This window comes from Vanellus vanellus (genome assembly GCF_965231255.1).
Source record: "Vanellus vanellus genome assembly, chromosome: 4".
NCBI classification, from domain to species: Eukaryota; Metazoa; Chordata; class Aves; order Charadriiformes; family Charadriidae; genus Vanellus; species Vanellus vanellus.
In genome coordinates this window covers 79,655,574-79,670,329 of record NC_138909.1, presented here as the reverse complement: position 1 = coordinate 79,670,329, position 14,756 = coordinate 79,655,574, and the positions used below count along the sequence as shown (strand labels likewise).

The 14,756-nt window shown below is 46.3% G+C and overlaps 1 protein-coding gene across 1 annotated transcript in view; it reads right to left on the bottom strand.

The window, feature by feature from the left end:
* Window positions 1–689: 689 nt before the first annotated feature.
* Window positions 690–14,756, bottom strand: part of ENPP6 (ectonucleotide pyrophosphatase/phosphodiesterase 6) — a gene marked incomplete at both ends in the record, with an annotated part of 32,026 nt that continues 17,959 nt past the window's right edge. The window contains 6 exons of the mRNA XM_082482078.1: window positions 690–904; window positions 1,699–1,822; window positions 5,524–5,661; window positions 8,469–8,648; window positions 9,618–9,759; window positions 14,427–14,538. Coding sequence (XP_082338204.1) covers window positions 690–904; window positions 1,699–1,822; window positions 5,524–5,661; window positions 8,469–8,648; window positions 9,618–9,759; window positions 14,427–14,538 — 911 coding nt within the window. The remainder of the gene's footprint in view (window positions 905–1,698; window positions 1,823–5,523; window positions 5,662–8,468; window positions 8,649–9,617; window positions 9,760–14,426; window positions 14,539–14,756) is intronic.

The window sequence follows — 14,756 nt, the reverse complement described above, 5'->3', positions numbered from 1 at the left end:
CTCAGCCCTCTTCCCCGCTGCGGTCCGTGAGGAAAGCCCGGCCCTGGAGGCATGCAGGGCCAGGGCTCACTTTGGGGGAAAAGAAGAAGGAAAGGCTGGGAGAATTAGGATGCTCTCGCTGCTCTTTTGCCCATCCACCTCTCTCAGCGTTATGATCACTCAGCAAAGCGCTTGGCTCTTTGAAGAACAGGTCAGTATAGACAGGGCTTGGCTGGCACTGTAAGGAGAAGGTGGGACTCTGCTGGTGATGGAGCTGGAGATGAAGGAGTGGTCGGAAAGAACCCATTTAAATGCACAGAGGTCCGTCTCCACCCCTGAGCTTCTTGGTGTGGGGAGCCAGGGTGGGCCTCTCAGTTAAAAGATGCTCAGAGATCTCTGCGGGCACCCACCAGAAAATTTTACGGATAGCCGGCCGGGTTTCTGCACTCATTGCCGGTGCTGTAAATGTAGAGTAGCAACACTGACTTTCCTGGCTGTGCTTAGAGCAGCGCAGAACCTGGTTGGGTCCTGCACAAAAGCAGGATGGGTCAGAGTCACCCCTGGTGGAGCACAACGGAGAGGTGGGGGGCAGCACTCTATTAATGAAGCTATTATTCAAACGAAGAACTTCCAATTAAAAAAAAAAAAAAAAAAAAGCCAGAGAGAGAAGGATGGAGTTGCTGGTGACACTGACCGACATTGTTCGGGGCTCACAGTGCGGAGATGCGCTCGGCGACGAGGGAGAGCAGGGCTAGTGCCAGGGCGCAGCTGGGGAGCGGTGCCGAGGGGGCCGCGTTTCGGAGCATGCACTCCACCCTGGACCAGGAGCCATTGTTGGGCAGCGGCTGTACGCCCGCCAGGCTGCACATGACGTTGTAAACATCCACGGATCTGATGGGAGGCGCTCGGAAGTTGGATCGGAAATCTGCGGGGGGAACGGGCGGAGAGAGGAGTTGGCGTCCTGCGGGTTTGGGGCTCGGCGGGGTAAGGGCTCCCCTGCTTTTCCCGGGGCTCACCCAGCAGGTGGGGATGTGGCACGCTAGACAATTTACAACACAGCTCGGCAAAAGCATTTTAAATGTTTTTATCCTTTGTTTTTATTTCTAGTCCAATTTTATTCTAAAAACTCCAAAAGATAAATTAATAAGATTATTTAGTACAGGAGCTACCTCGCTGTGCGTGCTTGGTAGATTTAATAGCCTGAAATAATTGCATTGCACATTCTGCTTTGCTTTCGTTCCCGTCTGCGCTTGCAGCCTGGTGCTCAGCAGGTTTTTAAAGGGCCTGACGGAGTGGGAACCAGGGGTTTTACATCTGCCCATCGGACAGCTGGATGAGGTGTCCTGCAGCCTTCCCCAAAGAACATACTTTTCCTTAGCGAGTCCGAATCCACGAACGAAAGGAGAATTCATGTGTTTCAAACAGAATTAAAAATTTAGGCCAGCCTCAGAAAATAAGGCAAAGGGATAGAGTTACTGTGCTGGGATGTCGGGAAGGGGCTGACCAAATCCCTTCACCTCTCTCTGCCCTGTTTCTCCCGCTTTAAAAGAGAGATACAGCTAGAAACTTTCCCAGCGTCGAGCCGTAGTGAGGAAATCCTGCCATCTATTTGTAATTTTGGGGCGTCGCAGAGTGCCACGTCAGGGTCCTAACGTGCCGGGGCTGCAGGGATGCTGGGGCCGTGGGGGCAGCGGGATACCGGGGAGGGTGGCATCGTACCTGGCCCGTACGCGACGAAGAAGGCTCTCATGTCCATGAGCTCGTTGTCGTAGCCATGCCAGCCGTTCTGCCAGGCCTCCTTCCTCCCCGTCCCGTTCTCCCAGAAGGGCAGCTTGTCCCTGCTCTGGGCGACAAGAGCCGAGCGCGGTTAGTGCCGGCCTGCCCGGCTGGGCACGGCGTGCCAGGGGGCACCCTGGTGTGCCACCCGGTGTCACCATCTGCTGTACCACCCCATCGGACCCCCAGCTCCGCCGTCTCCCGGCTGAGTGGGGCGGACAACTTTCTGCCTCTCATCTACATTTCTGCCGTGAGCACAAAGTATCACAGCCGTATGTGACACTTGTGTCCCTCTCCCGCTGCATGCCACCCCACTCCACGCACTCCCATGGGTCGGATCCTCTGCGTGACATGCCATTGGCCCCACAGAAAGAGAAGCCAGGTTTGCTCCGTTTGACTCATCAGCCTAAACAACACAAATATCACCCCTACTATATACTTTCTAATTAGTATTGTTCCTTCTCCCTGCTTGTTTCAGTATTAAAGCAATGAGGATCCCTCCAGGGAATGCAGGCTTGGACCTCAGACGGTCCCCCTCTCCCTGGCATAGACCACTCTCAGTTTTCTCTCCCTGCTCCATGGATTTAATAATTTGTCGTCATAATTCTTGCGTTTCCTTGCCCATATTGCACTTAGTTCATACTTTTAAATTACTTCATTGCTTTCTCCTGCTCCCTATTAACAGCTCTTCCAGCAATAGCGCCATTTATGGCCCCTAGAGTCCCTTGAGACCGCTCAAAATGCTGGACCTGCCCTCTCCCCGACTTTCTGTTGTCCCATGCTCCCCAGGGATGGCAGCAGATGTGACACTCCAGATATCCTCAAAACTATGGCAGGAAATTCACTTAGATGAAGAACATCAGCTGGCAGTTCATCAGACCTCTGGCATTAATTTCTCCAGGGACTACAGAGAAGGAGCTACAGTTCTCTAAAGCTCCAGTTCTGGGCTTCAAACTCCGTCACAGGAGCCCAGAAGATGACCCAAAGTCCTCCACGTTCCCACCCCGGGCAAGTGGTGCTGTAACCCCACCAGATGGCGAAGCAGATTGACAGAGCAACCCTTTCCTTTTACAAACATTGATTTTGTCTGGTTTTGGTTTCCTTCTCTGCCCAAGAAGAAAACTGACCGTGCACAGGAGCACTGAGGACAGCAATGATTATGGCTATGAGGTGTAGTTCTTTCCGCTGTTTTCCAGGGGAACCCCCGGAGTATCCCTTGCGTTTCTTTGTATGTATTACTCAGCAGATGTACCACACAATTAAACAGTTTTAACTGACAAATCTCTTTCCTTGTCCCCATCTACTTCACTGACAGCGCTCAGAGCAAGCCAAGGAGAAAATAGAGTCCTTCCTTTCTTCCTACCACAGCATCTCCTTACGCTCTGCCTCTGCTTACTGTGGTTCCCGGGAACTAATTGTCACCGGGCTGCTCACCATTAGACAACCTGTACAGCACTTGGTAGCGTCAGCTCCAGACAAGCCAATTCACGTCTAATTTGCGGCGTTTCTTTGGCACTATCGCGACATTGCCAAAGCTGAACCTCTCCACGGTCTGGCCGGGTGCCATGGACTCAGCTGGTTCTCCAGCAATGGCAAACGCAGGAGGCACCGTGCCGTTCCGTCACCCTCCCCGACGCCAGGAGACAGCTATTTGCCACGAGATGTGCAGCCAAAGGCACAGCCATTGCCATTATTTTTGCTGCTAGTTGGGTAATAGAAAACCTATTATTTTCTTTCGCAACCGAGACGTTAAATTTTTCATGCTCAGCCTAAGCTTGGGCTAGAGCTGCTCCTCAAAGATGACAGGAGCCGGCGTGCCTGGGACTGCTGATGATGGACCTTTCCGTGCACGTGCATGGTTAGAAGCAGCACGGCAGTTGTTCCCTAAAATTTGGGGAAGTACCCTGGGACGGGTACAGGGGGAGCACGTGGCCCTGAGGGCTAACACCATCGTGGCAGGCAGGAGAAATTCTGCTCAAAGGATGGGGACCACTCACTCACGTGGAAGGAACAAGTAATAATATTAACGGACCAGCTTCGATAAGGTGCGTGAAATCCCTCCTCATCCCGCTTTAACCAAAACGTGGATGGGCTTTTGTTCCTATGCTCCCAGCTGGGAAAAAAAAAAAACCAAACCCAAACCACTAACTTTCCAGATACATCCCCTTTGTTTCTCAGAAAAAAAAAAAAAAAAAAAATCAGAACCCCCCCACCCTTTTTCAAACAGCTTATAACTATCTGCTAACCAACAGAGAGTTAAAACAGCCCGTGAGCATGACAGGGAAGAGCTGAACACCCTCTCTTCAGTGGTTTGGGCAGGAAGTATAATAGAAGGCTCAATTATTGCTTTAAAAATATGACAGGAAACTTTCGTTTTCAAATCCCATTCACAGATAATGAAAACGTACTGAGGAGAAGGAAAATCTGACAGCATTAATGAGAGGACATTCTTGAAAATCAGAAACAATGGGAAGGAATGGGCAGAGAGACAGAAGTAATTACCATAGCAGCAGTGTTTGCTGCACTGTTATTAAGGTTTGTCAGAGTTTTAGTGGTTTTTTTAAAGTGCTTTTTTACATATTCTGTAAAAAAAAAAAAAAAAAAAAAAGATGTTCTGTGTTGAACCTCTGTACAAAAGAGTTTAGTTGTAATTTTTTTAAATCGTTTTGGCAAAAATGTTTCAGACTCATGGTTTACGTGTCTGAACCTTAACTCCGGCTTTTATATATATATATATATATATATATATATATATATATTTTAAACCAGAAATGCTGTGCTCACCCATCCATACTCAAGAGCAATCGGGTTTTTTTTAGAGGTGCATTTTTATTCAGCTGTAGAAATGATTATCCTGAAGTTGGGTTGGCTAGTGAGAAATGTGGCGGTGTGGGCCACCTTGAGCAAAGCCTGGTATCTCTGAAGGTGATGAAAGAAGATGCTCGGCTGAGTTACAATCATCTGTGAGGCAATGGGATCTAATGACGGTGCTGGGGACCGTCAAAAAACAGGACTCTGACTCTGTCGCCAAATGACTGACTTAATGTATGGCCTTGGGCAAATCACTTAGTACTGCTCCTCACTTTACCCACTTACAGGAGCTGCGGTGGGGTGCAGTTAATACCTGTAATGTGGATATGCTCCATAGAAACACTAATACCTAATAATAATAGTTCTTATTCTTTTATAGTAACCAAAAAAGTTGGTAGGCAAAGTCTCTTCATGTGCAAGACTAATCAATTCTCTGCTTGAGAAGCTCTCGGATTTCAGTGTGTGCACTGGGTACCTCTGACCCTTTGGAGACTGGAGGGCTTGGGAGAAATGGGGCACTTTTAGGACAGAGTCTGCTGGGTGGGAAGCCAGGCAGAAAGAAAAGTTGCCCCAAAGCGGTGCTGACAGGAGGGATAGTCAGGTCTTGAAATGGAAACGCTCTTCTTGTGTCCGAAATGAAGGTAGATGGGCAGGGGCACGAGCAGTAAAGCAACAGAACTGGAACGGGGAAACAAGAACTCCTCCCCCTTCCTGATGATGCGTAAAAAAGAACTGCTTTGACTATTTAACTTTGTCTACCTTCAGCATGGCCGCCACGCTTTTAGGCTCTTTTAAGCACGCAGCAATATTTGACGTTAGTTTTGTAGTCAGCCCAAGTAAATGATGTAACACTTTAACTCAGCGCCCAGCGTAGAATCTTAAGTGTTTCCTACTGTTTTCATATATTGCACGCGCCTTTTCACATGCATGTCTAAGTATTTTGCTTCTATACTTTACCTCTACAATGAACCATCCTTCCTCGGCCACGAGAGTTAGAGGAGACACAAATTTTCCTTTTTTGTAGAAAAACCTGTCTGGAATATCCTGTACGTTATAAACGTGCATGTGTTCCACAGCTTTCAATTTCTGATATATCTGCAAAGAAAACAAATGTTAGGACACCATATGGCTATAAAGAGCATATACGCACATGTGGGTACACGGAAACACCTGAATTTGTAAAATGGCGAATCCCCTTTAATGGCTGATCATCAGCACATTCAGACTGGGACATTGCCAGTCCAAAGATGACAACTGTGCTAAACCTGCTTATGTGGTTTAGGAGGTTCCGAAAACGTGATCATAAACACATAGAAATGCATGAATTAATATATTATATATTAATATTATATGTATTTATAATACACGCACTCACAAATGTGTGCAGGTGAGCATATCAAACTATAGAGACAGACCAGGAGAAACCAAACCATCATGGGAGACATTAAGGTCTAAGTGCTGAAAGATGCTCAAAGGTACCATGTGGACTGGGTACAGGTGCGGAAAAGGGATATTGCCTTTCACCTCTGCCACTCGTTCCCTATTTGAACAATTAGTGTCACCTCACCTATGTTTCTTACACTTAACCAGTCAATCCTTACCAAAGGGATCGATAGTGCTTAGTTATCCGATTCATAGGAATGCCATGAGGTTAATCAGCCAATGCCTGTGGCTCTGATGCTGCACAATGCCATACAAGTAGTGTATTATTATTAATCATACCGTAATGACACAAATGTGGTTAAACCCCAAATTATTCAGAAAAATATTTTAAATGCCTAAAGAAGATGCTCATATGCCATAAAGAAGATGGTTATTGGAGTCCCCAGAGCTTATATCGGTCTTTTGCTTAAACATAAATAATCTTCAGGAATAAATAGCAAAGAACGTAACAAGAATGAAAGGTCCTTCAACAGCCTTTTAGCAAAGTCCACCTTGCACGTGTGATGTGTGCAAGTGATGTGCATTGATATGCAGTCACCGTAAGGAGGGCATCAGGGTGTGATGGAAGGACTCAGCCCAACCCCCTCCCCATCACCTGGACTCAAGAGTGGTCCTGGTGTTTCACCAGTACTTCTGGTGCTTCAAAATGGGACAACTCTTACATGCAATACCACTATGTTATGATACAATCTAATTCCTAAATGCAGCTCTTTAAAGTGAATTTAAGAGGGCTGGAGCACCTCTGCTGTGAGGACACGCTGAGGGAGTTGGGATTGTTCAGCCTGGAGAAGAGAAGGCTTCAGGAAGACCTTAGAGCCCCTTCCAGTACCTGAAGGGGCTACAGGAGAGCTGGGGCATGTAGCATTTAAAAGGGCACGTAGTGTTTACAAGGGCACGTAGTGATAGGATGAGGGGGAATGGCTTCAAACTGTAAGAGGGGAGATTTAGATGAGATATCAGGAAGAAATTCTCTACTGTGAGGGTAGTGAGCCCCTGGCCCAAGTTGCCCCGAGAAGCTGTGGCTGCCCCATCCCTGGAGGTGTTCAAGGCCAGGCTGGATGGGGCTTGGAGCAACCTGGGCTGGTGGGAGGTGTGCTTGCCTATGGCAGGGGGTTGGGACTAGATGATCTTCAAGGTCCCTTCCAACCTAAACTATTCTATAATTTTATGAAGAATAGAGGAATCTGGCTATTAGGAAACAGAAAATCAACTATATTTCACTTTAAAAACAAAACAAAACAAAACAGTGCTCCAGTAAGAAGTCCCAAAAAGAAATGAAGGAAGAAAACAAAACCGTGGTGTGAGGCCTTCCATTTTGTTCTGTTTAGGGATATTAGGCTGTTTAATGGAAGAGAAGCGCGTGCTCAAGAGCTTTGTTGGATGAAACACCATGTCTATGTGAAGTCACAACTTGGACTTGCCCTTGTTTGAAGGTTTGACCTGCAAAAATAGGGATCTCTCAGTTAAGGCAGAGGAGAGCGTCTGTAAATGCTGTGATCCCCTACAGGAGCTTTGAGTGTTAGGCTTGTGCACGCCTCTAAGACAGCTTTCCGTTCTGGCACTAATTTGAAACGTTCACAATATCACAGCCATACAATTCCCGGAGAGCCTGTTTGGGTGCAAAAATTAGCAAATATTCTCTTTTAAAAAAAAATTGCACAAGCTACAATATACTGGAACTGGCTGAAATATAATATAGAAAATAAAATCATTCACCTAGAGCGCGGACTGCCAATTTTCTACATTCACTCATCTATATTCTGAGGACAGCAATAGTGACTTCTCAAGCACTGGTTTCTGATTAAACTATAACGTACTAGTCTATTAGTTACAGATGCTGCGTTTTCATTCTTTTCAAGTGGTTTCCATTTTTTTTTCTGCATTGTTTTAATTTGTCACTCAGAGTCCTGCAGTTCTAGCCTTGGGCTTTTGCGGTTGATTCAATCCAACGTGCTTATTCATCAAAATTCTTCAAAGGAGAGCATTGTAAGAAACTTATTTTTTGTACTTCTGGTCTAACGGAGTTAATTCCTCAAACTCTATGGGATTTTACTGGAATATGAATGCCTGACCTCCTCCAGATCATTTGAAAATCCCAGCTAGAATGTCAATAAATTGACTAATATATATATATATATATATATATAATCCTAAAAATGGATTTTGAGCTAAAATCTTTTAGCTATTTATCAGAAGCACATAGTGGTGGGGTTTGAAAGCATATGTCTGTGCCAAATAACGGTGTTCATGCTTTTTAATTTGCCTGGTGTGGCTTTCCTTCAAAAACCAGCATCACAAGAGGGTCACAGGATCCAAGTCTGAATCCTGGTAAGAGCCTCAGGCTGATTTTTACGCACATCTGAGAGTGGAATTTGGATGTTACGAGCAAACAAAAGACAACATTGTCATAAAAAACAAGGAAATGCAAAACTAAACAAATACGAATAAGCTGTACTAACCTCCATGTGCTTCTCCGGAGCTGGCCAGAGGCTCACAACAGGACCTCGGTCCTTCATTTGTATGGTGTCACTCATATTGATATAGTTTTTCAGCTCAATCACTTTGTCTGCCCAAGAGATGTCTGTCATCCCATGGTCGGAGAAGAGGAGGACGTTGATGTCATTCTGAAGGCCCTTGCTCTGTGAAGCGAGGGCACGACAGCCGTTAGGGCCGGGTAAGCGTTTCGCATCACCTATTCCCACTGACAAATTTAAAAACCCATTAGACCTCCACTGACTTAGTGGAAGTTGGCCAGATGGAGCATAGCCACAAATGCCCTGTGGTGTGCTTTGCCACCACCCATAATGGTGGACATCCACTTGCTACCCTGGAAGAGTCTAAGAGGTTAGCGCCAAAGAGAGATTTGCCAAAATAAATGCCCCCCTCCCCCACTAAATAGCCAGATGCTACATCCCAGTTCCACAAACCAGTTGTCCCAGTTGGTCTTACACAGGGTTTTATCCCACTGTTCATCTGTAGGCCAAAACGGCTGGGGAAGAGCAACTTTGTCATGGTACCGCCATATAATTTAGTGAAATTGGAAATACATATTTGTCTCCTCACTGAAACACATGAAATATTCTAACGCACATTTATCGTTGTCAGAAATATTCATAGAACTGACATTTACCCAAAAGCTTGGTATCCTCCTTTCCTCACTGCAAAATCATTTAGATAATGGTTTTTGAAACAAAGTTTAAAGTACAGGGTTCTGAGGGATGCCATAAAAAAAAGCTGTAAAAGTTAATTGTCTGATTCCACAAACCTTAAGAAGTGAGTGGTTTTGATTCGTTCTCCTACTATAAATCCCAGCTGGCAACACAAGTTATAAACAGAGAAACACGTTATTGGTTTATGGCTTCCTGGGGCTATCGGGGTATAATAATCCACTAGGAGGATTATAATGCCATTGACGAAAATAAAAATCAGGAGAACAGTGCCTTGACTTCCACATGATCTTGGTAGCCTCTGTTTCTCAGGAAATAAAAGTTTACAGCCAACGCATCCAATTAGCAAGCATTAAATAGGCTCTCAGCGGTGCCACAAATAGCAGTTTTAAAAGCCTTCTCCAAACGCACCCAGGAGCTGGGTTTTCAGACGCCACTCACCTTGATGAGCGTGATCATGTTGCTCAAGGCTTTGTCCACCTCCTTCAAAGCATTCTTCCGCTGCTGGGACGAAGGGCCGTAGTGGTGGCCTTCCACGTCGATGCGCTCGTAGTATACCGCGGCCATTTCGGCACTGCCGTTGCTGGAGGTGGGAGGGAGGGGAAGGAGTGAGAGAATGACACACACAGAAACCTCCTGCCTGCCAGCATTATTGTCCTCACCAGCACATGGAGCCCATTTTCTGCTTCCAGCCTGTGATTTCCTACCCGTTGTCACCTGGCTGGGCTCGTTATTCGCACCCAAACTCTCTTGAGTTTGCTTGAGACTCCCATCGGAGGTGCCAGGTAGACATGGCCATGTGCAAGCACATGTGCTGGCCTGGCAGCCCTCTCCTACCTCCTCAAATTAGGAAGGCGGCTTTTCCTTTAACGACAAAGACCCAGAAGATACACTAATTTCTGTGCTGAATGCCCTTATTAAAAAGATTGTGGGCATTACCAGTCAAATGTGCTTTAATTAAAGTTTGGCACTTCTGGCTTTCTCCTGTGTGAAGTCTTCTGAACCACCGAGGTCAACTCAGGACGGACTCTTCCATGACCTTGCAAAATCCCAAGTGGTATGAATTGGGGTGAGATTTTAGATGGGGTTTTTATTCAGGAATATGACCAAAGGGAAACTAAGGTAATCTCAGAGTTGCACAAGTTTAGTTGATCACACGTTTCTGCACTGAATGCCCTCAGCCTAATGAGTGGGGATTGCACATACATCAGTGCTTAATTACATTTTCATAACCACTTTACAGTTCACTGTGAAGCTCCCTGAGAGCAGTCGTGTGGATAAAATCACAAGTCTGTGCTCATGAAGTTCAAACCCGGTCTTTTTCTACTGTACTTAATGGAAGACGGGGTGTGCCATCCATAATACATGTCCTCATCCAGACCAAGATCCCTACAAAAAAGACTTTGTGTGATGTCCTGGCAGGTCCAGCTTCTCTGATTAAAGACACCCGAGTAGTCCGGTGTAATGAGTGAGATGGAAGAGAAAAATCAGAGTTGAGGGACCAAATGAATGAATTAGAGGCTGTCATTTGCATTTGTAAGCTTGCTGAAGGCCTCAGAGTAGCAGTCCTGTAGGAAGCTGAAGGTCACTGCTGTGGTGGGAATTTCTCCACCTCTGGCCCTGCGGAACAGCATTCTTTCTCGCTCTTCGTGATTTTAAAATCATTCAAATGAAACAGCCTTCCCCTCCCCTCAATTTCATTTTAAGCATTGCTTTCCATCTGTATTAGGCATAAATTAATTTCTAAAATTTAACCCTGTAATTTCTATATTGCGTACACGCTCATTGAACCTATTGAAATAGTTTTCTTCTGCTGCAGTGCCTGCGTTAATTAGCTACTTAAACTGCTTTGTGTCCTCTCACCTGTAACTAAATGATCATTTCACTCTAGAAAGAGGCTAAGGGAGAGATTTATTGCATAAAACAAGTGATCTTATTTAGGCTGTGGTGAACGTTCCCAGTGAGGGCTCAGTGCTGTAAGGTTGAATGTTCAATTTTGCACATGACCTCAATGGGACAAGCTCCAGTTATGCGGCACGCTTAGGAGTTCGCGTAGGAGATTGGGTATAGCACATCCAGAGCTTGTGAGAATAAGTTTGGCTTTGTTTCTGTTCTTTGCCTGTTTTCCTAAGACAACTAGCCATCGCCGATCATGGCTTGCATGGGAGAAGTAATCTGTCTTTCTAACTGTGTGTTAGTCCTCTCTTCTCTCATCACCAGTAACTTCCAGACATGGCTGAGGAAAGCTTGCTGAAGGAAGCTGGACGGCATCAGTGGCCAATACCAAAAAGGGTTTTCTATTTTATCAACACACTTTGCAAGTACCGTGCAAACTTCATGCCCCCTGTCCGGGAAGGCGGGTAGTTGACAACAGCCCTCAAATTATAGTTGTGGAAGAGGCATAAGGGAAGTTTTAGTTTTAGTTGCCAAAGATGGGTGCTTGACTTAGTTTTGAGTATTTTTGGTCTAAATAACGGTCTCAAAGCATCTGGTTGAAGACGCTGGAGAATATTCCTGAGGGATGGTTTCCTTTGGTTGCAAGAGGAGCTCAGTGGCTCCCTGATGAATTAGGTACTCCTGCCCTTGAAGAAGGCATTGATAAAACTCCCTTCAATCCCGGTGAAGTTAAGATAGGTCAGGACATTCCTCAAGTTAATCCTGAGGCCACAACGCCACAATAAAGAACTCACCCTCTCCACCCTGAACTCCCAGTAAGGTTTGCTAATGGTGGGAGCATAAGTGCAGTTCATTAACCACTAATACCTGCCACCAGGGCAACTGAGCAAGGCGCTGCTCCAGGCACGGTGCCCTCCCCCCAGGCCGTTTTCCCACGGGTGGCTAGTGCCAGCCTCAGCCTAATGGCCTTTTTCAATTAGCTGGGGTGTGGAAAGGAAACACACCGGATTTGCCAGCCTTTCAACGGCTTCGAGAGTCAGAAGCTCTTGCAAAGGATGTAGATGACAATAAAACGCAGCTCAAGCCTCTTCTGCCCAGAGATGCTAATCCCTGCGGAACGAACGCGTCAGCAGTAAAGGCATTTCAGCGGCTTCACCTCTTACGGGCTGACCCAGCAGCACTGAAATTTGTTTGCTGACTTTTACAGGTCTAAAAAAAGAGGATGAATGAGAGAAAGGATAAGGGAAACCTACCTGTTCATTCTCTACCCTCCTTTCTTACTGTAAGTCTCTGCAGTATTTACAGCCACAACTGATTATTAATTTTATCGGCAATCGTTCCTTTTTATTCTTTCCTGCCTTGCTGCAGACAGGGCGCTTAGTTTAAAGAAACGGAACCCAGGCAGAAATTCAAGAGGGATGGGATGTAGATGGACACCAGAGACGGGACCTCCCGCAGCTCCGGGACTGTCTGTAGGATCTGGGCTCTTCCGCAGGCTGTAGCTGGTGCTTACGGCAGACATCGTGGTGGTGGGGATTTGCTTCGCTTTTCTTGAAGCCACCAGCTTTCACCTCTAGCGAGCTGCCTCACCGACACTCTTGTGTCCCTGCCCTTTTCTTTTCCACCGATGGCAGCAGCAAGCAGCCTTGTGACTGCAGACTGGTCAATTAGCCATTGAAACGTTTTCGATGGGTTCCAGCTACTCAAAAGAGCAGCTTCACAGAATCACGGATTCACGGAGTTTTCAGAGTTGGAAGGGACCTCTAGAGATCATCTAGCCCAACTCCCCTGCCAAAGCAGGATTGCCCAGAGCACATTACTCAGGACTGCATCCAGGCGGGTCTTGAAACTCTCCAGAGAAGGGGACTCCCCCCCCTCCCTGGGCAGCCTGTGCCACTGCTCTGTCACCTGAACCGTAAAGAAGTGTTTCCGTGTATTTGAACGGAACTTCCTGTGTTCTAACTTGTGCCCATTGCCCCTCGTCCTGTCACTGGGAACCATTGAGAAGAGCCTGGCTCCATCCTCCTTCAGCCCACCCTTTAGATACTTGTACGCCAAGTATGAAGCTTGAAGGGCTTGAGCTTTTAACAGTTTGTGCCTCGCTTTTAATCACGTTGACAATTGCAAAGCTGCAAACTGTCCTGAGCAGCCTTAGGCACCTTGCTTCCTAGAAACCAGGTGGGAAGCTTCAAGCATATCCTGACCCATCCCCAAATGATACCCGACCAAAAAACCTTTCTATGATAATTCTGGGCTTCCACCAGAAGTCAGATCTGGTGTCTATATTCAGTTCTCCATTCCCTTTTTTATTAATGGAATTAAAAGTGTCACAAAAGCTCCAGAGAGCCTCCTATGGCACATATCACCTCCTCATGTCACACGCAGATAACTTTTTGTTAAAATTTAAGCTAAATCATTTCAGCATCAAATGTCTCACGTGTTCTAGAACAGCTTCTCTCTAAGCTCCATGCCGTAAATGACACTGGTTAGTGAGCATCTGTGCAGCAGGACCCAGTGCGCAACTGGGAGCAACACCTCCAGCATCTCTCTCATCATTTTGGAGCCTTCATTTCAAGGACAATCAACACTCAGCATCCGAATATGAAACCTTTCAGATTCAAATCACTACGGCAGTTTGCAAGTAGAAGTGTATCCTAGCAATGGATAAATTATGGAACCAACAAGGTTTTAAAAGAGGAAGCTTAGTTATAGCTAAGGTAAGGCATCGGCTCCATGAGAGGCAGTGCAATCTTCCCTGATTTTACAACCTATGTGGAAATGTCCCATGTTAATGTTTGGATGAGAGATGGTGGAACTGGAAAGCTGGGTGTGGAGCATATATTTTTCCTAGGAGTTATCTGAGAGATATGTTCCCATCAGTTGGGCTAGATGGTTGTTGTAGGTCCCTTCCAACATGCCTGCTCCAAAGCCATTGTGCTTGAGATGTTCTAGAATGCACAAGGCACCAAAGCATTGGTTTCGTAAACAAGTGACCTGAACTGAATTTCAGGATTTCCAAATTCCCAGGAGCTCTCTCCAAATCCAAGAATTTCAAAGTCTGCTCTCGCAGGTCAGTGAACAGATACTCACGGGCTGATCTGGAAGTGGTTTGAAATAACGAGTTAAAAACAGTAAGTCAGGATGTCTCCTCTGTGTTGTGACCTACACATGAAGAGCGGAGCGCATCTTTCCCTCTGATCTTAATGTAAGGGGCTGTTTCTGTAATGGCAATATTTCTATGGCCAGCCTCCATCTTCCTACCTGGGAGCCAATCCTCAAAATCGCCCTACAGCAAACCCAGATACTCATCCTTGAGAGAGGAAACCCCACGTCGCAGAAGTCTTAGTGACGTACCGCAAAGACTCGAGAGCATCGCTGATGGCATCCGCAAAGTTTTTGTCTGTTGGGACGCTGAAGTACTCGCGGCAATAACTTGGCCTGACTCCAAGGATTTCGACCTCGCAACCTACGAGCGAAAAATGTGGTAAGCTCTGCTGTTTCACCTCGGTCACAGACCCCACGCCATGGGGTCCAAATGCAGGTTTGTAAATTCCTGGTGACATTACTTGCCTTACACCTTCCCTGCAGGTAACCTTGTGTTTGGGAAGGGAAAAGGGGAGAGAGGTTGGTTTCACGAGCGCTTGTAGCAAACCATACATTGGATCCTTTTATTTCCCTCTCTAA